We start from the raw sequence: 24,157 nt of genomic DNA, 5'->3' as shown, positions 1-24,157 counted from the left end.
TGTGGTATAATGTGCTCACACCTCCACATGTGTAGGCATGGGCACAAATTAGCACAAGCAAGAGGCTGGTGTCCTATGGGACGGGCATCTGTCAGTCTTTAGATCTATTCTTGGCTCTGAGAGTCTTCACACAACTGGAGGAGTGAGTGAGCCTGACAGGTTTTATAGTAATCAATCATTTGTCCCTCGGCTGCTTCACAATTTGATATGTGCGATGACAAAGAGAAATAAGAGGAACCTATTATTGGGAGCTATCAAAGGCAAGAGTTGTGTTCAAAGGACTACATCTCAAGCATGACAACATATCAATAATGACATGTTTAACCATTTACACCAGAAACTAGAAATATTGGCAGCTCAGCTTCGAGATGTGAAAATGTATCTTTTTTGCCCTTTCTCTTTATGTTCCCCCCACCCCCACCCTACCCAACATGTCGTGCAATTATAGCTCAACATCCTAACACGACCTCCCAGTGGACCACCAGTCAGTGACGCTGTCAATTTGGGAGCTGAGATGGCTGGAAATGTCTCATTACTCTGCTGAGCACAAGCAGCAGAAACTCCTCTCAACTGTGAACTGTCCTGCCCCCCAAAAAAGTCATTATAAAGGAATAACCCAAGGGATCAGCATATACCTCTACCTGACCGCACTCCAGGATGAATAAATTACACTGTGTGTTTTTCGCAGAAGGAACAGATGAGGAGGTTCTTGTAGTTGAACACCCTTTCTGAACGCAAAGGCATCAAGTTTAACAAAAACAGATGTGAGGGTTACGAGCCGTTCCAGAGACATCTTTTAGATTTTAGTATTGCATTAGTTCAAATGGAGCATCCATTCGAATACATACGACCTATTTTGCTTGTGAGCAATGCGAGTAAAGTATAAAAACGTGTTCAGATTTTTGCAAAGTAAATCAAAAAGCAACAGAGATGAAACAAAACGGGATGTTTCTGATTGTAATTTGGAGGCGCGCTTATGAAATTCCGAGGTTTCACCCTGATTTCACCTTCTCATTCTCTGTTTTCATCATGCACTTCGGTGTAACATGAAATGAAGGCGAGCATGAAAAGAGCTAACAGAAGGCTGTGGGTCGATGTGGTGGTATGATCACAGTCTGCTCTGCTTTGGCCTGCTGTGTGCATGTGTATGCGTGCGCGTGCATGTGTCAGTTTGAGTGTTTGAGTGTGTGTGCATGTGATTCAAGCTTGGCTCCCATATCCATGTTCTCCGTCCAACACCTCCCACCTTCCTACTGCTGCCGAACCAGAATCCAAGAAGGAACTCCCGTAGGCCCTGAAAAGTGGGCCTGCGCCTCCATAAGTTTAGCAGCCACTGGCCTAGAACGTTGAACTGATTGGTAAAACATGAAACCAGGCCGTTACTTGCATAAACAACCTGACAGGCAGTAATTTTCCATCAGTGTTGCATAACAGGGGTTTTAATTAACTGAAACAAAAGAATGTCGCAGAATTTATTTCTTTAATTTTAATAAATTACACACTTCCAAAGCCTTATTGTTGCGGACAATTCTGTAAATGTATGTAAATACAGAGCGAGTCAATCAACCAAGTCGTGAACATGTGATTGCTACTTCCCACTCCTACTCCGCCATGATTTGGAAAAACAATAGATTTGGACACTCACATAATAGCCTTCATATTTACCAATGTTTCTGGACCGTGGTGCTTTAGAATTAAAAAGAATAAAAAAGTGACAGCAGGCAGTTAGTTAAAGAATTGGTAGTCTTTCACTGAACAGTTTGCCGTACTGCTAATGGGGTGGATTCATCACTTCCTTTGACAAATGTATGTTTGGGATTTAGACCCCGAATACTTAAGTGTATTATCAATTACTTTGGCAGGTTGTTAGATGACATTTCCATTCAGCTGGCTACAAATCCTTTTATGCACAAAAACAACGTGGGACATCAAAAAAATGCAGCAGTGGAGGCTTCGTCGTATTTGATGCACAGCATGATCTCAGCTGTAACTTGGTTTCAGTATCTGCAGACAGAACTGGTTTTTCTGTTCTCTCCTCATGTCTGGACTACGGTTAAAGCATTTCGTTAAGGGCACCTGTCAGTTTGGACTTTAGTGGAATACTCTTCTGGCATCACTCCCATTTACTCAAATTGTCTTTCGTGGTACTGTAGGTGATTGTTACGGGATTATGAGATGACTGTAATTGTATTGTTCTCTAATTCCAAGCTGCATCCAAGCAGAAAAATGAAAACGTTCCACTCCTGACACACGGCTTGATAGGAACTGGCTGTCTGGGAATAGAGTGCTTGAATCTCATTGTAGTTGAGCGTCAACGCGGTTTAAAATGAATAATGAAATTGCTGGTAGACTTTCTTAAAAGCAGCCCGCGTAAGCTTTTCCCTGACAATCGCAGTCTTGAGTGCACAGTGATAATTAGCATCGGTGTCATGTTCCACTGCCTGTGCCATGTGAGCTTTTTCTGATTGCCAAATTTAATTATTTTCTGCCACCTGACCAGTTTTTATCTGTTATTAACAGGGAACTGAGACAAAAGAGCAAAACAATTCAAAGCATGAAGCAAACAACACTTGCCTATAATGTCTTTATTTGCACAGTTGCCTGTTTACTGGCATTTATGCTTGTGAACACTCATTTCACTGTGATATATTGTTGAAGCACATCCTATTTTTAAATGAGCTGATGCCTAACAGTGTTATCACAATGATTCTCATTGTTGTTGTGATTTACTGCATATCCCCAGAGCTCATTTTAAACCTCTCGTTTTAAGGAGGCGAGGCTGCAGAGTCCCCCCCTCTAGTATTACTTTCCTATTGGATTGTGATGTAAAGCGTGATGCATTGTGGGAGGTGGTAATCTAATCCCCGATGCTAGCTTTCCTGAGGGCGGGAGATCTCGCCATGTGATTGGAAAATTTATCTTAATATAGTGACAGCTACATCATCAAGCTGCCCCCTCCCCCCTCCAGAGCAACACCTGCACAGAGCAACACACTGTGGCGCAGAAACACAGGAAAACACACCTGTAACAGACATGTGCATCCCACACCAGCCGATTTAATGCTGCTAACACTTTCCCCATCGTGTAAATTCATTCACTGATGTCACTTCTTTTGCATCCCCCGTCATGAAAATCCACACAGCGTGATCTTAATCCACAAAATACAAACGATTATCCAACTACTACATGCACATTACTGGATGTTACTGTCAGAAGAGGATTGGAAACAGCAGATGAGAAAATGTAGATATAGGAAGTCTTAAATCAACAGCTGCAGAGTATCATTCACTAACCCTGCAGAACACCACCAGTGTGAATTCTGTTCAATATCAGATCCCCCAGATTATAGCGATTTACCTCGAGTGGCATCCATTCATGCAGATGCGTTTGGTTTTATTGATCCGCGTTTCAAGGTATCTCATTCCAATAGAGACTAAAGGCGCGTGGGGTTGTAGACAGTGTTACATTTTAAATATTCAACAACAACGTCTCTTTGCAGAAAGAGTGCCCTTGTTTCTGTGGGGACTCTGAAAGTATTTCCAATGACATCCATTGACAGTGAGGTCTGTGGATCATCCAGAGTAAACAGGAGCATTGTGTCTGGAAAGACACTTTTCTGTTGAATTTTTCAAATGAAACTTTTCAAATCTTTGAGAAACTTCTGCCTCCACTGTATTTGGACGCAAGCAACAAAAACAAAACACAGAGACAGATACACTGAAAATATTTGTATGGCTAGATACCACCAGAGGTAAGTGAGAAACTATGTTTGTTCAAAACATCACCAATAGTTTGCCATGGTCGTATAAAACCACAGTAACAGCCACTGCTTTGTCTTGTCTTGTATCTGCAAGATTAAAAACCAGTGGGGGCGAGGAAATAAGAACTTTTACTCTACTTAAGTACAGTTTTGTGCGGTTATTTGGAAAGGCAGGTCAGTGAACACATACATGGAGCGTTTGCAGAACGGCTGACTACACCAGGTGTAGGAGCTGAGTGATGCGTGGTGCGTTTTCTCCAAGGAGTTCTGCTCTATGTACATACAAATAGGCTGGTCTTGTAATCATTTTGTTAAACACAGGAACAGAATATATTAATGATCATGTGAGTTTTAGCAGCAGTCACACACCATTTTAAAATTCCATGGCAGCTGAGTGTCCGAAGTTTCTTCAAAAAGCCTGATAATTGTGATGCACTTGATAAACGAGGTGAGAAAAGAGGGGGTAATGGAGGACGGAGGAAAAGTACTAGTGATAACATCAGCAACATTTTTGGAAATTTTTGTGTCCTCAGTTGATGAATAAATGAAAATTAAAAATGTCATTTTATCATTAAAAAAACAAAGTGACAGGTAACGGATTATGACGGTTACTCCTCCCAAGCTCCACCCTCTCGTCCAAATATGGCTCCAAAATACAAGATTACAATGGCCAAAATGCCCAATTAAAGCCTTCAAAACAGTATACATGTGCACAAAGTCTCTCTCTCTATACAATATTTAGGTCTACACCTGCATGACAGGAGAATAGTGTTAGAACCATTTCCCCCTCAAATCCCCTTCGTTAGAATTGTTTTCCAGTCCAGAAAAGCTTAAATGACTCTTGATAATTATTGGACAGCGCGGATGTTGGAGCTCTAAATATTTTGGGAAGCTGTTCTCCGGGCCCTCTGCAGTCTGCTCAGTGATAATATTGAATATGTTTAAACTCTGATTTGTCAGCCCATAGTACAGTCTGATACTCCCTGAACCAACTCCAGTGGTACTAACCCTAAAGTAACCTTCTGTTTTTGTTGTGAAGTTTGAAGGCCAAGGAGGTCATGTTTGCACTTGGGTTTGTCTGTTTGTCCGTCCGGGTTACAAAAACTACTGGGCCAGTTTTCATGAAACTTGTTGGAAGGGTGAAGCATGGGTCAAGGAAGAACTGCATTACGTTTTAGAGCAAACCAGAATCACAGAGTGGATACACAAACTATTTTCCAACTTTGTTAACATTGCAAGAGTAGACGGGGCATTTGTGCTGCGTTCACGTGATGCTGGACTAATTGGAAAAAATAACACCCCCTCCAGTTGGACGTTAACTGTGAGATAGGGCGTGCCTTTGCAGAGGTTTGCACTCTAGAGTGCCCGTCTAGGTCCAGCTTGTTACTCTATGGGAATTATTGTGCACTAGACATTAAAACAGGAACCTGTTCCTATTCAAATCTGCACTTTGATGCTAAGCTTTCGGTTAATTCTACCAATGACTTCTGACTTCTTAATAAACTGTTGCTTAGATCTTTGTGTCTTTCTGCCCTTTATTGTGCAGAATTGTGTTATCCATGTTCAAAACAAACATTTATACAAAATAACGTCTATTTCTAAAGAACTTTCCACAACCTAAAAGCATGTGAGACCATTCAAAAGTGGACATGTCAGCGTGATTGTATCCAATCAAGCTTTTGTGTCAAACGATTGCAAACCTTTAAATGATAGTGTATAAAAGTGGGCAATCAGGAGAAGTGAAATATCCCTTTGCAGTCCTGTGGAAATTCCCACATCACAAACAAATACCTCAAAATTGGCCATATATTCAGTCAGTGCCTTTGCTGTTGTTTTGGATTCCACTACACGGTACAGGTGTTCATGGTAGTGTCCACCCTCTGCACAACAGGGGTGGACAGCATGTCACAAACAGCAGAAAAATGGATGTTAGATTGGAAGTGTGGTTAAGGGAGGCTGCCTGCTCGGAGCTACAACATGTTATCACGCCTTGTTGTGTCTGTCCTCGGATCCCTGCAACCAGTCTTATACATATTGCATGTTTGCAAGATGGAGATGAAAAGCCGCACCCTGACGAGAAGACTACCATACTCTGGGAAAACAAGCATCCCTGCTGTGTGTACTTCTCATTCTTTCTCCTGTTTACTTGCTCACAGTAAAACGCCTTGAACAGTCGGCGTCACCGCTGCTCTTGTAAAACCTGCCAGTACGGCGTCTCATAGACCCGAGGCTCTCATCCACAGAGCCCTGGCATTGAAATTCCCTTCAACCCCATCCCCCCCTGACCCCATACCCTTTGCCAAACTATCACACCCCTTTAGGGTAGACTTCCATGAGCCTGTCAGCTCCGATTTGAGTCAACAAGTCAACAGAAACGTGAAGCCGCTCAGTGGACAGTGTTGGAGGACTGAAATTGTACTGGACAGCTCTCTGGTGTAAATGTGTTTTCAATGTTTGGATCACCTCACTGCAGAGCAAGAGCTTTCATTTCTCAGTCAATAAAGATAAAACAGTTGGCTGCAGTGCACATATTTATTTTTACTTTGACAGTGATGGGTTTGGCCGCTGTTAGTTTTTCTGTTTTCTCAGAGGGCGTCTTTACCTCCCACAGTCTTTAAGAGCATTTTTAGGGACTTGGTTTTTCTTTTATTGTGACGTTCAGTTTCTGTTTTATCACACATTAAAAGGATTTAAAGGAATCAGCATACCATAATAATGTATCTAACCAAGAACAGCTTTCTGAACGTTATGCCGTTTTAAGCATCAAAAGTATGAATTGCGAGCAATTTGTTTTCAGCCCAGTATGCAAACATTTACTCCAAATAGAGCTCTTACTAGTCCCGCTCCCTGTCATAATATCATCAATAATTTCTCGCGTATCACCAGGCGTTTTTAGAAGAAAAAAACGACTCATTAGTCAGACCGGCAATCAAACAGCAGCGCTGTTGCTGTTGAGGGGGCTTAGACATAATTTTCTTTTAACAAACTTTGCATGTTGAGTACAGCAGCACAGCAGGAGAAGCTGCCTGTTTATTCACTACACCAGTGTTTCGTTTATCTGCATCCCCATGAGTGTCCACTGCTGATCTTCTTGCTAATGTTATCGTATCATGCAGCTCAGTATCCTCGGATGATTCCACACCCCATCACACCCCGTCAATGTAGGAGATGTACAGTATATGTGTGTATCCTTTAAGTAGAGAGGTGGAAAGTAAGGGTGTGGAGGTCGATGTGGTGGATGGGTGTGTAGTACATGTGACTCCCTGTCACAGTCCTGCACTTAAATTGCCTTTTAATTAACCATTACCACCAGTACTAACCATCCTGCCGTTGCCATGTACAGATACTGTAGAACATGACATGATCCATTTGTTATGATTTTACAAAATTACAGTTCCAATGGAATTATATCCACTGCCAATTTTCCAATAATATGATTTGTAAAAGCATCAGAAATAGATAAAAGATGCCCAACACAATATCACAGACCCTGTTTACACATGGTTTCAAAATGTGTCTAGGGCGGTCGGAAAATACCTCATCATTTCAGGGCGTGGTTGTAATGTTGTAGACAACGTGCAAACCCTCAATAACTTGCCCGTCTGTTTTGTCCGTTGGATTGAATGATGTGTGACTATCTGTCGTTTTGCCCGATGCACAGAGATGGGTTGTGAGTAACAAGAGTGTGGAAGTAAAAAATCATGCGGGGGCCCTTTTATCTCTAGCGTAAGGGACGTAGACAGTTGCGAAATCTGAAGTGGTCACCTGGAGACGCGTGATAGACACGTGTGAACGCGTGTAAACTCGGTCCTAGAGTACAGGTTGACCAAAAACCCCATCAATTAACAAAATTTAATGAATAAATGAATTCCTTTTTGATCGACTTATGGCTTAATCAACTAGTTGTTGCAGCTCTGAAAACTAAGCAAATAGTAATTAAAATGTGAGTTACTGAAGTGTTTGTGTTACATTTTGAAGTATGAGGTTTCTCCTGATATGAAAGACACTTCATTGCACTAAACGTCCATTTGATTATTCACACATTTGCCATATTGTGATCTATCAGTACAATGATATGTTATACACAGATATGAGTATACATATATTTAAGATTGAAATCATTGAGAAGAACTAAGTATTATTAGTCATATCGCCCTGCGTTTAATGCATCTTCATTTGTTTCCTTAAAGATAATAGCGGTATTATTTTCTCTTTTCCCACTCTGCAGGGGTTACTGTACTGTATGTACGTGAATAACTGTCTTTTACAGTGTTGTTTTGGGGTCTTGGAGAATAAAGCAATGTTTACCTGAGATGAATGTGCATGGTTACGTTTGCCAAACTGTTTTTCTGCTCAGCCTTTCGCAGAGGAAGTTATTTTTAGCCACAGTAAAGAACGTCTTCAGTGAGGTAATTAATAACGAGATTCGTCATCATCTGTCTGCTTCTGCTCAGCGGGCGATAATGATTGATCGATGCATCCCCGTGTATGTTTCCTTCACAGTAATTAACCCGAACAGCTCAGCTAGGGAAAATAGAAAAACTAGAAAACAGTAGAGACAGGAGGCACCTCCGTCACATTCAGGTGGATGTGTGAGGTTCAAACACCAGGCTGAAGGTTGGATAATTAGCAGCTGGAAACACATTTTACCCGAGAATTTGCACCGAGCCACATCCTGTTTTAGTCTTGTACAGTATGTGTTTAGCTTCTGTGTTTCAAAGGGCCTGGAAATATATTCCTCATGAAGACTAACACGGTGGTGCAAATGTTAACTCGACTTAGAGTCATGGCAGCCTGTTACCGAACACTGGTACTGGGACAGTGTGGATGTGCAGCACTTATGGCTCTGGTGGCACTCATCTGCATCTTTCAGTGAAGTAGAACAAAAGCATAGAGGACACACACATACGTTTGAACACTGGTCTCTCCAGGAGGGAGAAAGGAGGGAAATCTTGCATCTTTACTGAAGCATACTGTATGTGCAGTTATGCGTTGTATTTTCTTTGTTATGGTGCTCTTGTAACTTTTGCACTTGATGCCTGTTTGCATTTATTGTCATGAAAGTGTATAACGGGAAATTATGTATGGTCCAGGCTCAACACACATCAGATTTGGTTGCCAAAACTGGAAAAATGGTTGCCACTTTTATTCATATTATATTTTGAGTAATGTGGAGTAAATGTGACATCACAAAAACAAAAAAGATTCCTTATTTCTTTTTGTTCAGGTTCCCTTTCAGTTGAACTAATTTTCACCCCACACTAAAATAACTTAATTTGCTTTGCCATTGTCTTGCACTCTGAAAACATGATTGGAAAAATTTTTGGGGGCGTCTCTAAAATATTGACAGTATGCTGGGTTTTTTTTTTCGCGATGGCTTTTCTGTCTCCAGCTTCTCTCGTAACTCTGGGTAGTCAAAAAGTCCGAACTTGCTCAAAGTTAATTCTCCTGTTCTTATTTTTGTCTTTACATCTTCTAGCTGCATTTTGCACGCTTAAGCTAAGCAGTGCACACACAGCAGAGCAGTCCCTGTGTGATGCGCGTGAGTGGAGGAGACACGTCCTGTGCTGTCGACAGTGATGCGTTTTATAACATTATAACTTGTGCAACATTGTACACATTTGTTACTTACTTTGCTATAACATATATAACATTTCTGGTTACCACATAGCTTTCTCCACACCCAGTTATAAGTAATCAACACACATGATTAAGAGCCCGGCCTGACCGTGCCAGAGGATAGTGGTGGGAAATGTCAGCAAGTTCGGGCTTGGGATCCGGCAGAGACTCTAAACTCTGATAAAGATGCCGGCATGCATGCAGCTCCTGACATCACTGTCAAAGTGTGGTGTGCAGCTGTTTGATGGGTAAGTGTGATGTGTTTTGTTTTTGATTTAAAGCGTATTCAGGCCCAGGCTAAAAGTGTGTGAATAGGATGTTTTGTTTTTTCATTTTGCTGTTTGCTGTCCCCATTTTTTTTTTAAAGTATTTGCCTCTGATGGAAACCAAAGGCCAAAAATGTGTTGCAAGTTTCTCAAAATGGCTTCCAATGGCAACCTGGCAATTATTACTGTCGAGCTGTGATGGTTTATTGATCTGGTGCTGAGTATCTGACAGTCTTGACATTTTTCATGACAGACACTTCCAGACAGACGACTGCTTTTGACTTGTGGGAATCTGTGTGTGTTGGACAGTTTGATGGTGAAGCATCATTGGAAATTGCATTTTCTCTTTCTCACCATTGCCGTGGTGACAAACGGAGAAGCAGGGTTACAGCACAAGCTGCAGGTCTTTCACTCTGGCTTGGTGACCGACCTTTTCACTCAAAGACTTTGGAGTATTCCTTTGATGTTGTCAACAGTGATATTGTCGCTGCCGAGCATGTGGGTGTTATTAGGATTGGAGCACGTTCTCTCTAACTTATCTTGTCACTCCTCCATCCTCTGGGGGTGTTTATGAGCGAACAGAAAGAAAAACACACAGCCTATCTATAAACAACACAACAACAAGGTTTCCAGTTTCTGTTGCTCACTTTTGGCTCCTTCTACCTGCTTGTCATGTCTTCGTGGTTCAATTCCACGTACTTAGAAATGTGATGTTGCTGCTTATCTTCACTTTAATGTGAATTTCTACTAAGTACTAAGTCTCCAACTGCTGAATATTCTCATTTAATGTGACTGCTGAAGCCTTATACTGTGGATAGGGACTTTATCTTCCAGCCCTTACAATGGAACGGCATTAGAGACTAATTAAAGCAACCAATAGTTCTATTAATGTACACGTAACATCTGAGAGTAGTTATAAGGCAAACATGAAACAATGTGAACCTGCCCTTTAAAGCAAAAACAAAATGGCCCATTTCTGTCTGGTGCTCCCACAGACTGTATAAAATAAGGGCATAATCTCTCACCTTTAAGTTTCTGAAAAGCCATTGCGGAGCTCAACGCCTGCTCCTGGCTAATCCAAAAATAGACAAAGTGGTGGAGCGTGGATGGAGTTGAGGCATAAGAAGCCTACAGTTTATGTTAGCCTATTGGGATAGCACCCACCTGTCACTCACAGCAGCCCACCCTTAAAACTATTCTTACCTTTCTTGCATGTCTCGCAGCGCTTCCCTCAAAAGTCCCATCCTCTTCCCCTGCCTGACCGCTGACACTCCCTCCTCCTCCCGTGACACATGCAGTGAGAGAGAAATTCTGCATTGCAGTGCAATAGGAAGTCCGAAGTGTCGGACCTCCAACCAGGCTAAGAGCACTGGAATGCCTTTCAAAGTGGAACCTCCTACTCTCGAATTTGGGGACGATCAAGATTGCTATGATCATTGAGTAGCCAGTTGTATTAAATTTGGTCCATATTCAAAGTATTCAATATTTCATTCAAAAGATCCATGCACTTTAACAAAGACGAACTTGCTACATCAATTGTCGCACACTGTTTTTGTAACATGGGGTAAACTGAGAAGATCAAAGATAAAAATGGAGGGGATGATTTAACACTGCGACTTGTTGAAATGTCTGCCTCGTGCTGGACGTCATGAATAAAGAGTCATCAAAGAAGCTCCTTCAAGCCATGCGAGCACAATCCCGGTATTACAGCTAATGAAATTTAGATCAAGTGTGAGCGGAGAGCTTTAGTCAATGTGGCTTAGTGCCGTGCAGCCCTGGGCACCGAACATACTGAATGCAGGCCGGGGTTAACAATCATCCGTGAATGCTAAGCTGCTCAAAGTGTTTCTTCAGATGTTAAGAATGAGCCTCTGGTCTTTTTCCTTTCTCCTTTGCACTTTTCCACGCTAACCCTTCATGCATACTGCGGCCCATTAGGACCAAAAGGCTAATGTCCATCTGCTGCTAAATAGTGAGCACTTGACCGTGTCCCATAAGGAATAGCATGATGTAAATTCTTTATGCAAACTGTATTTAAAGCTGGCTGTGCTCTTTCAACACAAAAACACAGCACTGTTGGCCCTTACCTCATGCACACCAGATTAGTTTAGTAGCTCACGGCAAACGAAAAATCTCTACTGAGCATAACATGAGTCAACATGGCAAGTTCAATGTGGCAATACTTACTTCCCCCAACGGCTACGCAAACATGCAATTATGACATGGTAGTTCTTATGTTTAATTCTGTCAAAACTGTGAAGCTGCATAGAGAGTTGAACAATAAGGAACTCTATTTGAAGTCGCTTTCTTTAGCGCCTCGAACAGCAGGAACAGAGAAGACGCCGCGGCTGTGTTTGGAAACGAACAAAGGTCACATAATAAAACTGACCGCTTGCAGTGTTGCTGTGGAACTGACAATTTCCAGGCCTGCTTGCATGACATTTAAAGCACCATTCACGTTCTTTTAATCAGGAAAATGACACGTCACAACACTAAAAGGAGGTTTGTGTGTAGCCACATCTATAAATTAAATATAATCATCCTTGAAATCAAACCTCGCTCTTCTAAGCTTTATTTAATCTGACAAGTTGACTGAACTCATTCTCGTTCATTCGAAGTGTGTGGGAGAAGGATTCCTTAGAGACCAGCGGCTTACACAATATATACATTAGCTCGCTTTTACCCTTCAGACTTCTTTATTACTCCAGAAAAACAATAAACTGTGGGACTTTTGATAGCGTTCAGCTAAGGTTCCACTCAGGCTGAAATGATTTTATAGTGTACCGACCCTGCAGTGCTTTCCAAAAACTTAATTTCCTGATTGAGGCAAAACAGATGGCGTTTTATTCGACCTTTTTCACAAGTGACTTATCTGAAGTCGAGACACACACGGTACACTAGTTAGAGAATTGCGGCGAAGTGCCAGCGAGAGAGCTGAGATGATCCTGCGACAAACCCTGACCCCGCCAAGAGAAAGGTCCTATCTTTGAGTAGGAGATGCTGTGGATCTGAGAAACAATACACAAACAGCAGCACGGAGAAACACAGTGACACAGTGACCCATTCATTAGTGAAGCTGACCCTGCAGGGACGAAGAGGCTGTTCATTAAATAGACACTCGAGGCCAAGTCAGAGATCAGGCTCTCGCCCCGACAGTGAGGGTACCGCACTCCACATTTATTGTTCAAAGCAAAGGTTTCCAGTGTGAGGCCCGGGGACTCCCAGGAGACCTGTTGAGGGCTCCGTGGGGGCCCAAAGTAAAACAAAGAATAGATCATTTTACCATTAAGTTAGATAAAAGGGCATGCAGAAGTATCCTTTTCTCCTTGGTGACTTTCCAAGGTTTTTTAATCTTCATGGTTTCCTGGTTTTACTGAAAGAGAAAGTGACTGAGCACTCTTAGAAGAAAGAAAGTTTCTACTGTGACTTCAGTTAAGTTCGCTCATTAAGGAAGTCAAACTAGAAGTACAAGTAAGAATATCACTTATACATAGTCTTTACGATCAGGAATATAGAGCACATTGTTGCTTGGCCATTGGGCTCTATAATGAGAGGATAATGTTTATATTTATTTTTAAAAATGCAATTAATTATATAATTTACAGGTTTGCTCATTTGCTCATTCAATTCAATTCTATTTATAGTGCCAAATCATAAAAAATTATCTCAGGAAACTTTACAGAGTAGGTAAAGACCACACTCTATGACTTATTTATGATTAACGTAGACCCAACAATTCCCCCGTAGAGTACGGTGGCAACGAAAACCTTCACTATAACAGACAGGAACGTCAGACAGACCCAGCTCTCATGATGCATTAACGATTAATTAGCTTAAAGTCCTACTCCAGATACGTGTAAAAGTATTTAAACCTACTTAGAAATGATGACTGTTTTGTTAAAAGTCATAATGTGTCAGATTTGAGAGACCTTGTTTCGTGCAGCCTCTTTGGCAGATGAAGGTGTAACTGCAGGTGAGCCTGTTCCTTCAGAGCCTCCATCTTGTCAGGTTCACGGTCACTGTGTGCATGTTGACTGACAGTCCACTCTGCAGCGGAGGTTTCACGTTTCTTTGCCGGTGTTGTGTTGAAGTCATTCCCCTGTCTAGTAGACTTTCATATATCAGACTGTGATTAGTTTATACATCAGTGAAGTGAGGAATGTGAAAACACCTTGCTCGGATACAAGTCACTACACTGAGTGTCAGACATTTTAGAGGACAGACACAGAAGTAAAACTGTTTCTTTTAGAAGAGGGGGACTTTAAAGTATACCGTACTTGTCAGCACATTTATTTAGCACCTCTATACAATCTTGAATTCACCATTAAGTCAGCACATTTTCCTCCTCAGTCAGAGCAGGTGACCTGGCTCCCCCCTTTATCTCATGCACTGGCCACTATCCTCTTATCTTTTTTCATGAGCTTGAACCATACATTTGCATTGTAGGAGCACATTTTATTTAAAACGTTTGACAACTTTTAGTTAGTTTTGTGGCAAGATCTGTCTGGTTTAACTTAAAGAGTGAACGCCCATGACCAGCTGATTAACAAGAAGCGAGAGGAGTGAGACATAGAATTGTGAATGAATGGCCCGATCTCAATCTCAATCTCAATCCTGAACCCTCACAGACTTCACTGACGTCACCGGGAAAGTGCTTGAGTGCTAGAGGCTGCAAAGGATGTGGATGTGGCTCAAGAGATGGAAGGAGCAGGAAGATCAGTGGTTCGAGCCCCGGCTCCTCCAGGCTCCTCCAGTCTGTATGTCGAAGTGTCCTTGGGCAACCCCAAACTGAAGAAAAAAGGCTGTTCATTCAGTGAGTGAATGTGCGCCTGAGGATGTGTGTGAAAGACTAGAAAGAAGCTAGATGTCCTTTTACCAATTATGAAGGGCTCAAAATGTTAAACAGGAACTGGACAGCACTTTGCGAATATATCACTTTACATTGATGACACCAAAACGTTCGGTGTACAATTGTGGATTTGGGAAGATTTGAACATCTTAGGCTCTTTGCAGAGCGGACAAATCAAATGATCAGTGTACTCACTTTTGTTAAAACAGCATCACTAAGCAAAATGAAAAGAAACTGTTGATGAATTAAACATTCATGTTAGTTTTGAACCATCTTAAATCCTTTATGTCAATGTTTCTGTGTAACTTTGACATTCCAGATTGAACCAACCAAGTGCCTTTTTTCAACCTTTCCCGAGTTACCCTGTGTTTAATATCACCGCTATGAATTGTGGGTAATTCCCTCAGGCAAAGTCTGCATATATGCAGACTTACGGAAAGTGTTCATAAAGGGCTCCAAATTTCTACTAGAGAGCACTCAAGCACTTGAAGGTTCGACCGTCAGACAGCCCTAAGCACTCCGGGACTTAACTCGCCTCAAAGTCTGTGAGTCTGTGTGTGGAGACTGAGATTCAACCACTGAATTAGAAAGGTGCTCTTCCTGATTGAACTTGTACCTGGGTGTAAATAGCCTTTGCCCAACAAAAATAGGTTTTACCATGTGGACTTTTCATTTTATGAACTACCAGAAACCCTGATATATTGTGATATATATCATTATCGAGAAAAAAGCATTGTTGGCTACCAACACCTGGGTGAAAATAGTATACATTGATATTGGTGCCTGGGTGTAAATAGCCTTTGCCTTATTTATATCGTGGTACAAGTTTTGGGCTATATCGTACAGCCCTATTACCCACAGTATCACATGGATGATGCAGTGTGTTTTAAAGACTAGGAAATCAAGTCTGGCTTGCTTTTAATTTGACCTACATGTTTAGATAAAAAGGTAAATGAAGCATACCACAGAGTACATTGTGGACATGTCGCCACTTACAAAGGAATGACATATTTTGTGAAAGATTACATTAGTGTGCTATTTTTTGTTTTATTGGTTTCTCTAGCAACCGTTTATTTGGCCAAGTCGTGTTTACTCAGCGCGCTCACCTTTGCATTGATGCAAAACGAACTGATGGTCAGAGGAAACAGTAAAAATTCATTTACTATCTGCTAAAATAATGAACAGACACCGAAGGGATATTTTTGTTGCTGAATGATAAAAATACATTTACATTTAGATTGCACAGGTATGAGCTTTATGCATGCAGTCAATGCAAGCTTCCACGAGAATGTGCACATGCTTGCAAATGTCTTTTTTCACTCAGATTGAAATTTGGATACTCAAATGTGTGTTCATTTGTCTTTTTAGATTTGATTATACAGAATAACATGATGCAAACAGTAGAGTGGATCGTCAAAATCAAGTCAGGTTTAAATGATGGTGTTATCCTGTAACAGTTGCTTAACTTTCCATGTCAGAGATTATTCAAGAATTTGTTCAAGAGACCTGACGTACAGTCGAGTGACAGTAATTGATAATTCGGTGAATATCTTCTGCTGAAGATGTGATAAATGGAGTTGAAATAGTTTCTCTGTTTTCAGGATGTGAAACGATGCTGTCAGACTGCATGCAATATTGAAAAGTTAGCTGCAGGCTACCAGGGCTACGCATTTATTTACATTTGGAGAAGAAAGAACAAGTTTCAATGCGTGGCAAAACGTGGAAACAGCTGCAAAGATCTGACAAAACAAAACATATCATATTAAATTTTAGAAACAGAATAAGACACAGAACAAACCAGACTTGTACATTCTTAGACCAGGCAGGTCGAATACGGCTGAGCTTTGTGATCTTTATTCAAGTGTAGAGTGTGAGGGCTGGGCCCCAGAATAGTCTCATCTGGGATGGATCAGATTTGGGTGAGAGGTGTTTTATTTTGGTACCTGAGAACCCGTCGGTTCTGCTGCATTTTAGATTTTGGATCAGCGTTTTCTCCACTGCATTTTCTTTCTCTGCCTCTAAACTCTATATCAGCTCTAAAGATAACATTCACTGTCTTTATCAGTTTGTATTGTGAAGGCAGAACTTCCAGGTCGCCTTCTTTATTATTGGATTTTAAAAAACGTCAAATAGATTTTATGGACTCAGACAAACACCAGAGATGACTCGTCTGAAGAATACTAATGTATTTTACCTTCTGAGGCTTGTTCTTAATACCAGAGTGTCTAAAAAGTATTAACATGATGTGATCTGGAGCTATAGAGGCCCAGCAAACTTAGAAATAACTTGATGATCGGACATTGATCCAGTGTGTTAATACAATGAGGAATAAACAACTATTTAGAATATGCTTCGTGGCTCCTGTGAATGCACCGTCATGTTGACTGAACTGAAGAAAGAGCCTGTCAGCTGTATCAGCAGCTGAGATCAGAGAAAAGGCAACGAGCGGCCTCATCAGAGGCAATCATTGTCGGAAATCAGCCCCTGATTTTCTGCCAGACATGATTTTTAACTCTCTGTGGAAGTGGGTCAACATGAGCTGCCCTCACACTGTCTGTCACAAAGGTCCAATCAGCCCCAGGCCACATACTAATATAATCAATTACTTAAGAGGTTAATGTGAGGTGAAAACAGAAGCTGCCCAATTAGTTTCATTGCTTCTCCCTGCTCCTATCAATAGCCTTTGGATAACGCAGTGAGAGCACAGGCGCCCTGCTTTACAGAATATTTTTTGGGGAGTACCAGCTGAGTTGAGATCACTGGGTTAAGACAGTTTTCACGGTGTCAACCTAGATTCCTTCATGGAGAAATACTAAATTGGGCACTCCACTCTCTACTTGACTCTGCACAAGCTTAAATGTGATTAAATAGTGTGTGCAGATCTTAGTGTGTGTAAGCTCTTCTTTCTTTCTGTGTGAAGTAATATATGTACTGTATATCACCTAGCAAAGTCTTTTAGCCAAGTGAGCAGAGAGTATATGTTTTTGAATATTTTTCATACCAGACTGGTTTTTACCTGAAGGGGTAATAAATAAACACAATGGGGGTTGATTAGCCTAGCACCACCAGACTAATTGCAAATGGTTTTGGCCTTCTCGGTCATTTTTGATTTCCAAGTGGCGTTATCAACGGTGTAGAGCAAAGTGTGTCAATGTCAATTAGATATACCAACAACCAAACACAGCAACCAAACCTGACCTACAATTAACCACAACAATGAAGCAGCAGTGGTTTCTCAGTCAAAAACAATGGTGGCCAGGAACCCTTTTCAAACTATCGCTTTGTCCGTCAACAGTGAGATGCATTTATGAAAACATTTTATGCAAGAAATAGTAACAAAATATCGAGTCATATTTGATCAATGCTTTGATCTGAGTTTGGTGGGTCTAAAAAACTGACCCACAGACAGTGACACTGTCAGTCATCACCTTAAACTCGCACACGTGATAAACGGTTGTGATTGGTCAGCACAGGGTCAGGATGGTTGGAAATCTGTCTGAATGGGAGAGGGGCCAGACCTATCTGCCAGTACAAATGAAACATGAGTTTGTCAGATTTGTCTGGTTTCCAGGCTCATAGGGCTGTGGCTGAAATAGCAATAAATGATGCTATAAACAAGCAACCAGTATCAAAAAACACTGTTGCTCTTGAGGGATAGTGCCGATTTTATTGTTTAATATTCAATCCATTTCAAATCCATTGAAAAGCCCAATTGTGATAGACTGGCGTCCTGTCCAGGGTGTACCCCGCCTTACGCCCGATGTCAGCTGGGATCAGCTCCAGCCCCCATGTGACCCCGATAGGGACAGGAGGTCGAAGATGGATGGATTAATGGATGAAGTCCAACAACATTTGAGTCCTTCTTATATACTTTCTGACGTCATTAGAAGCCCAATTCTCTTACAACAAATTAGCTTCAACGTTTAAAACTGCCCTCTAATTTCATTAAAAAGCTGAGTATTATTCAAATAGAAGTAATTGTGTTTTTATTGGGGACTAATTTCAGCAGCAGATTAATACACATTTGGAGAAGTCATACAAGTTTACAGCAGCAGCTCGGTATTTGTGGGATTTATTAACAATAAATTACGATGTTCATGTTCATCGGGGTGATGGAACATGTCACCCAGTGCAACAGTGTGGCACTGATGTGCTTTAATTTAATATTGAACAACAATGCAGCTACATTAGGCATTGGATACACACACAATATAATAGTTGGAACAATTCGTTGTTGGTTTTGTTCTTTTCACAGATTTTGTTGACTGCAAAAAGAACGTAGAATATCACTAATCTTATCCTTTAAGGCTACCGTCAGAAAGCCCTGTTCTTTCTGATTCAATCAAATGTAATTGTCGTGTGTGATGATGTATATGTGTATGACTACCTCTACACTACCCCAGTCCTGTTCTACCACTGTTGGCTGGATCTCTACAGTAATTAGTCAAAGAGGGTAAAGGGAGACTTTGCCAGAGACTTGTGTACGTACAAAGTTGTATTGATGTTTGTGGCAATTCTTGCCGGTTGCCAATACAGTTTGATTAATGCCACATATTACTCATGGACCTTTTCAAATTGACTTTCAGACACTCTAGTTTGATCACCCATGATCTGCACTGTTGTATTTACATTGTCCGATCGCCCCTCCCCACCCTGTAGCACTCTGTTTCTACCAGGCACCAAGAGTTGACCCAATTGTAGTGCAAAACAAAGTGATATATTATTTTTTATTGAATATGTCATATTCTCTGCACTCACACACGCTCTGCTGTGGGCTGCCAACAGCTTCTCAACAAATTCTACTTTACATTAGAGGAGTCTGTGAATTTACTGTCTGCTTTTCCTCAGTTGACAAGCAAGCAGGTAAACTGTCTCAGTGTCTTTAGCATCGGAAGTTTGAAGTGTTGGTTGTTTTTTGTTTGCATAATGTGGATTTTTGTTTTAAAGGCGATTCCAAATGGCATCATTGTGTGTCTCTGATGTAACAACAGGGTGTGTGTTAATTCAAATCATTTCTCTGTGTGCAGTGGCATCTTGTTTTATTTTTAAATGATGCATAACCAAAGAGACAGCACTCCTTGATCCATTCGTCATTTTTCCAATTTCCAACTGTAAAGTAGAACTAAAATAAGATCTAATATTTTTACACTTTCTCTGCACAGTACCTCGATTGTGTTGCGATTCACTCTTTAGGTTTCTTACCGTCCACCAGACCGTCCTTCTTGGAGTCGCCTCTGAAGCTAGAAGGTTTATTGTTTCGTGTGTTTCATATTTTAATGTGATTATTTGATTTGTTCATTTGTTTCCCAGGTCCATGGGGAAGATGCATGGGCAGCGACTGTGGCCCAGGTGGCAGCCAAAGCCGGGCAGTCTGGTGTGCCCATGTGGAAGGCTGGACGACGCTTCACACCAACTGTGACCAGGGCCAGCGTCCTTCCAACCAGAGAAACTGTTTCCGTGTGTGTGACTGGCATAAGGACCTTTATGACTGGAAACTGGGTGCCTGGAATGTGTGCGTGCCAGTTTCAGCAAGGACCTTATGGGCCTCACGGCCATTCACATGCAGTGGGGGCGAAGAGGGCATTCAGACCCGGGAGGTGGGCTGCATACTCAAATCAGACGGGTCTCCAGCAGAGGATGCCATCTGTGAGTACTTTGAGCCCAAGCCTCGCCTGGAGCAGGCATGTTTGATCCCTTGCCCTCAGGATTGTGTGGTTTCCGAGTATTCGCCTTGGACGTCTTGCTCCAAAACGTGTGGAACAGGCCTCAGGAACAGGGTCCGTAGTGTCCTGGTTCCCCCGCTTTTCGGAGGTGCGTTTTGTCCCAACCTAACTGAGTTCCAGTCTTGTAAACCGGGGCGTTGCACAGGTCCAGAGGGCATGTATAGTTTGAGGGTTGGACCGTGGAGCCCTTGCGCCCTCCCACAGACTCGGACAGCACGCCAAGTCAAGCGCAGGAAAGGTAAAGGCCAGGGGCTCAGGGAGAGAACCGGAGTCAAAGATCCAGAGACCAGGGAGCTTATCCAGAAGAAACGAACCAGGAATCGCCTTAACCGGCAAGAGAGTCCGTTCTGGGACATCCAGGTGGGCTACCAGACTCGGGATGTGACCTGCATACACAGGAATGGAAGCACTGTGGGACGCAAGTGAGTGACAACATTTTTATGTTAATGTGACAGTAAAGTTGATCTTTTTTAACCCTCAGCATGTTTCATATACCCCTTCAATGTTGTTGTTTAGGCGACAGTGAAAGAGAATTTTAGCTCAATTATAAACATTTTTTCAGCCTTATTTTAAAATTATGCAAATTCATACCATATTACACGCAGCAGTGATTGTCAGTATTTCTATCCATCTATTTATTTTATCAGCGAGTGAACTGCTTCTCATATTGGGCCCAACGGGTGGCTCCTGTGTGTCAGATGGAGGTCCAGTGTTTTGTACCATATTGCATCATCGTGAACGAAAGTTTTTAGGTGTGACTTTCGAACATAGTGTCAAATTTGTCCCCCTGAAAGTTTTTATTCTTCCTGTCAGGAGGCGGCAGGTAGCGGAGGTGGTTTATCAGCTGAGTGTGTCACCGCTGTGCTGTCGGAGCAATGAAGCGCAACTTACCACAGTGAATTTCATGTCAACTTCCGTGGGTGGAAGTGGCAAAGCAACTCATTTTACGACACAAGATCAATCATAGTCTCGGCTTTGTTTGCTACTTTTCAAAATGAGGCAATTTGCTGAGTTTTGTCCTCTGGTTTTGAATAAATGAATGTGTGATGATATACTATAAGAACACTGTCACTCAAAATGACACATGGAAAATGTATTACTTGCTAAGCAAAGGAGTCAAATTGCTACAGAAAATCTCCTAAAGTAAATTGTAATAGGAAGATGGGATTTCTTTATGATACTTTTATAACTTCTATGTTAAAGGATCAGGTTTAATTCACATCACACACACACAAAATGGTTTAATGTGCCGAAGTTTTGAGATGTTTAGAGAGTTTTCAAAACTTAAACGTTCTGCGTAGACAGTGCAAGATGTTAGATAAAGGAAAATGTATTATTTATGATTTAATAGTCTGTCATTTCTTAAGGTAAAGCTGCACAGACATAGTGAGAAAATAGCTTGGAAGAAGCAGCTGGAGATGAAAGAGAGATAAAACAACTCAGTGATTTTAAACACCATCCTGTAAAAGATCTTTACTTGAATAGGTTGTTGAATTATGCTTTTAGTGGGCTCTATTATCCAAAATACATGCTCTAACTATGGGTACCTCCATTTACAGTGTCGTTGGTAAACCCGTGTGGGATCTCACCTCTGGCCCTGACATTATTATTGCTGTGAGCTTCAAAGTCACACCCTCTGACTGAAAATGAGACATCAAATGCCTCTCAGTCTCACTTATTTCTCTGCAGAAGTCTGCCTAAAACGCACATCAAACATTTGACTTCCATGAAATGAATCTGCCACAATCAGCAGAGAACACCACATCTGATAAGGAGGGCACCATTAACATAAAAGGTTTACAAAAACAACACAAAAGTCAGACAAGATATATGTGCACTGACTGGTTAACTGGTGCTATCACTCATTAATCACATCATTGGTCTTGGAAGGATTGGACAGCAATATAAAAAAGGCAAAGTGCTTTGAATCTGGTCGTTAAAATGATTTTCCCACTGGTTTGAGACACATTATGAAAAGATTTACATGCATCCATCTCTGCAAGACACATCCGTAATCATTCTCCTCCTAGATTTAATTACATCAGCTCGCTGTTGTGACACTGAAATCGGACTGAAATTAGCTGGTATCCTCCTGTTGTCATGTGAGAGACAAGACAGAAGCAGCTGAAGCTATTTCCACACATGGTCGTGCCAGAAGATGTCTCAAGCTGTTCTTGGGTCTATCTGACTGTTGTGGTTGGGAGAGCAGTGATCTGTGCAGGGTGTGAAGCGGCGAAAGTGAGAGCCTGTGAATCCATCCGTGGAAGTCATCCATGTGTTTGTGTTAAACTGTGGATAGCTTTCGACTGCAGCTAGCTAAGCCCTTAGTGCTGTGCCTGAACTGCTCAAGTGAGGTTCTTCTTCTGCTGTTTTTGGCAGTTACCAAACAGCTTCACCTGCAGTAGGACTTGAGGCAGACGCAATGACATTCGCCATGTCTATTGTCTATTGTCACTATTAACCTATTGATAGGTTAATATCACCTTGATGATGAGGTTTTTGATGACTGTGTTAAACAAAAACACATCCAGTGATAATCAATTAATTCAACGTTTATCGCTTAGATTTTTTCAATAACCATCTGGTGTCTAAATTAGACGACGGTTAGTTAATCAGCGATTCTTCTAAAGAGCGATTTCTTTGGATCTATCATCTGATTTTTTTGTTCCTCGACTGACTAACTTAAAATGTCATCGCTGCTCCCCAGACACTTGGACTTGAGGCTTTCACGGGGTCTCTGATCTCCAAAGACGAATCGGTGGCGATGTCAGTAGAGCAGGACATATCCGTCACATGCCACCGTACGCCAAGATCTGATCAATTATGGACTAAATCTATTCATTAATGCTTTGTTGGCACAGACCCCTCAGTAGTGACTGGGATCAAATATTTCAAAGGAACCGCGAAAACAACTCACATGCCCTTAGGAGCATCAATATTAATCCTTGACTTGTTTATTTCTTGGACTGAAATATTCATAGTTGTTTTTGCCACTTTTGGAAAAACTGGTACAAACTTCCCAGTGAAGCAATAACCCAATCATCTCCTAGCCAGACGCTCTCTGAACATCTTGCTCGCTTCATTTCCAATTTCGTTTGATGAACATCTGTCCCGGGCCTTCACTTACTTACTCCGTAGTCCTCGACTTGTCCCAAACAGGCCACACGTGACTCAGCCTTCTGCCTCCGTCCTGTTAATCAAGCTCGCGTCATGACCTTTTGAACTGTTTCGCATTACATCATTGCATTTAATGCTGACGGTCCCACGTGGTGCTGTAGTTTTGTTTCTCATATTTTTCTGGCTTCTAAAGTTGTAAAAAAAAAAGCCCTCTTTAATCACTTGACCCAAATAGAATTGTGTTTTTAGACCATTACATTATTTTATTCATTAGGTGCTGTTTTTAATGAATGCAGTTCAAGAAATGAGCGTAGCAGTGTTGAATTATGGAAACTTTCCAGCTACTTTTCTTTTTTGTCCATTGTTTTGTAAAAGTGTACTTTTAAAAGTGTACATACTTAAAAATGAGCATTTTTTACGACATCATCTCACTTATTTAAAAAAGAGAACGATTGTGTCCTCATTCTGTCTGAATGACGGAGATGAAGAAATAATGACTTCTTTTTGAAACTTTGAAATCTCCACAAAAATGCTCGGGCATGCACGCAGCAAACGGGGAAAGGCTCAAAGGATCCGGCTGCAGCGAAAATGGGTCATCGGCTGCATTAGGGGCTTTTTAAAACACAAGAAATGCCATCTGAGACAGGAAATAGAGCCATCACCCTCGGTGCATTGCATTCACTGTTTAAATTCCTCATTGTTTTCCTCCTATGTAAAATCAGCCGGCACGCAGAGTGTGTTTGGCAGCAACACAAAACTAAGATTTTCCGCCGTGTCGCTCCAATACTACTTCAAAGACTGCAGATGTGTTGTAATCTGCAAA

General features: G+C 41.5%; 1 protein-coding gene across 1 annotated transcript in view; it reads left to right on the top strand.

Moving 5' to 3' along the window:
• thsd7ab (thrombospondin, type I, domain containing 7Ab) overlaps window positions 1-24,157 on the top strand; it is a gene marked incomplete at both ends in the record, with an annotated part of 157,716 nt that overhangs the window by 32,520 nt on the left and 101,039 nt on the right. The window contains one exon of the mRNA XM_083918758.1: window positions 19,805-20,639. Within this exon, the coding sequence (XP_083774884.1) occupies window positions 19,805-20,639 (835 nt within the window). The remainder of the gene's footprint in view (window positions 1-19,804; window positions 20,640-24,157) is intronic.

This window comes from Echiichthys vipera (assembly GCF_963691815.1).
Source record: "Echiichthys vipera genome assembly, chromosome: 8".
In the NCBI taxonomy this organism is placed as follows: domain Eukaryota; kingdom Metazoa; phylum Chordata; class Actinopteri; order Perciformes; family Trachinidae; genus Echiichthys; species Echiichthys vipera.
This window is presented reverse-complemented; position numbering and strand designations above follow the sequence as displayed.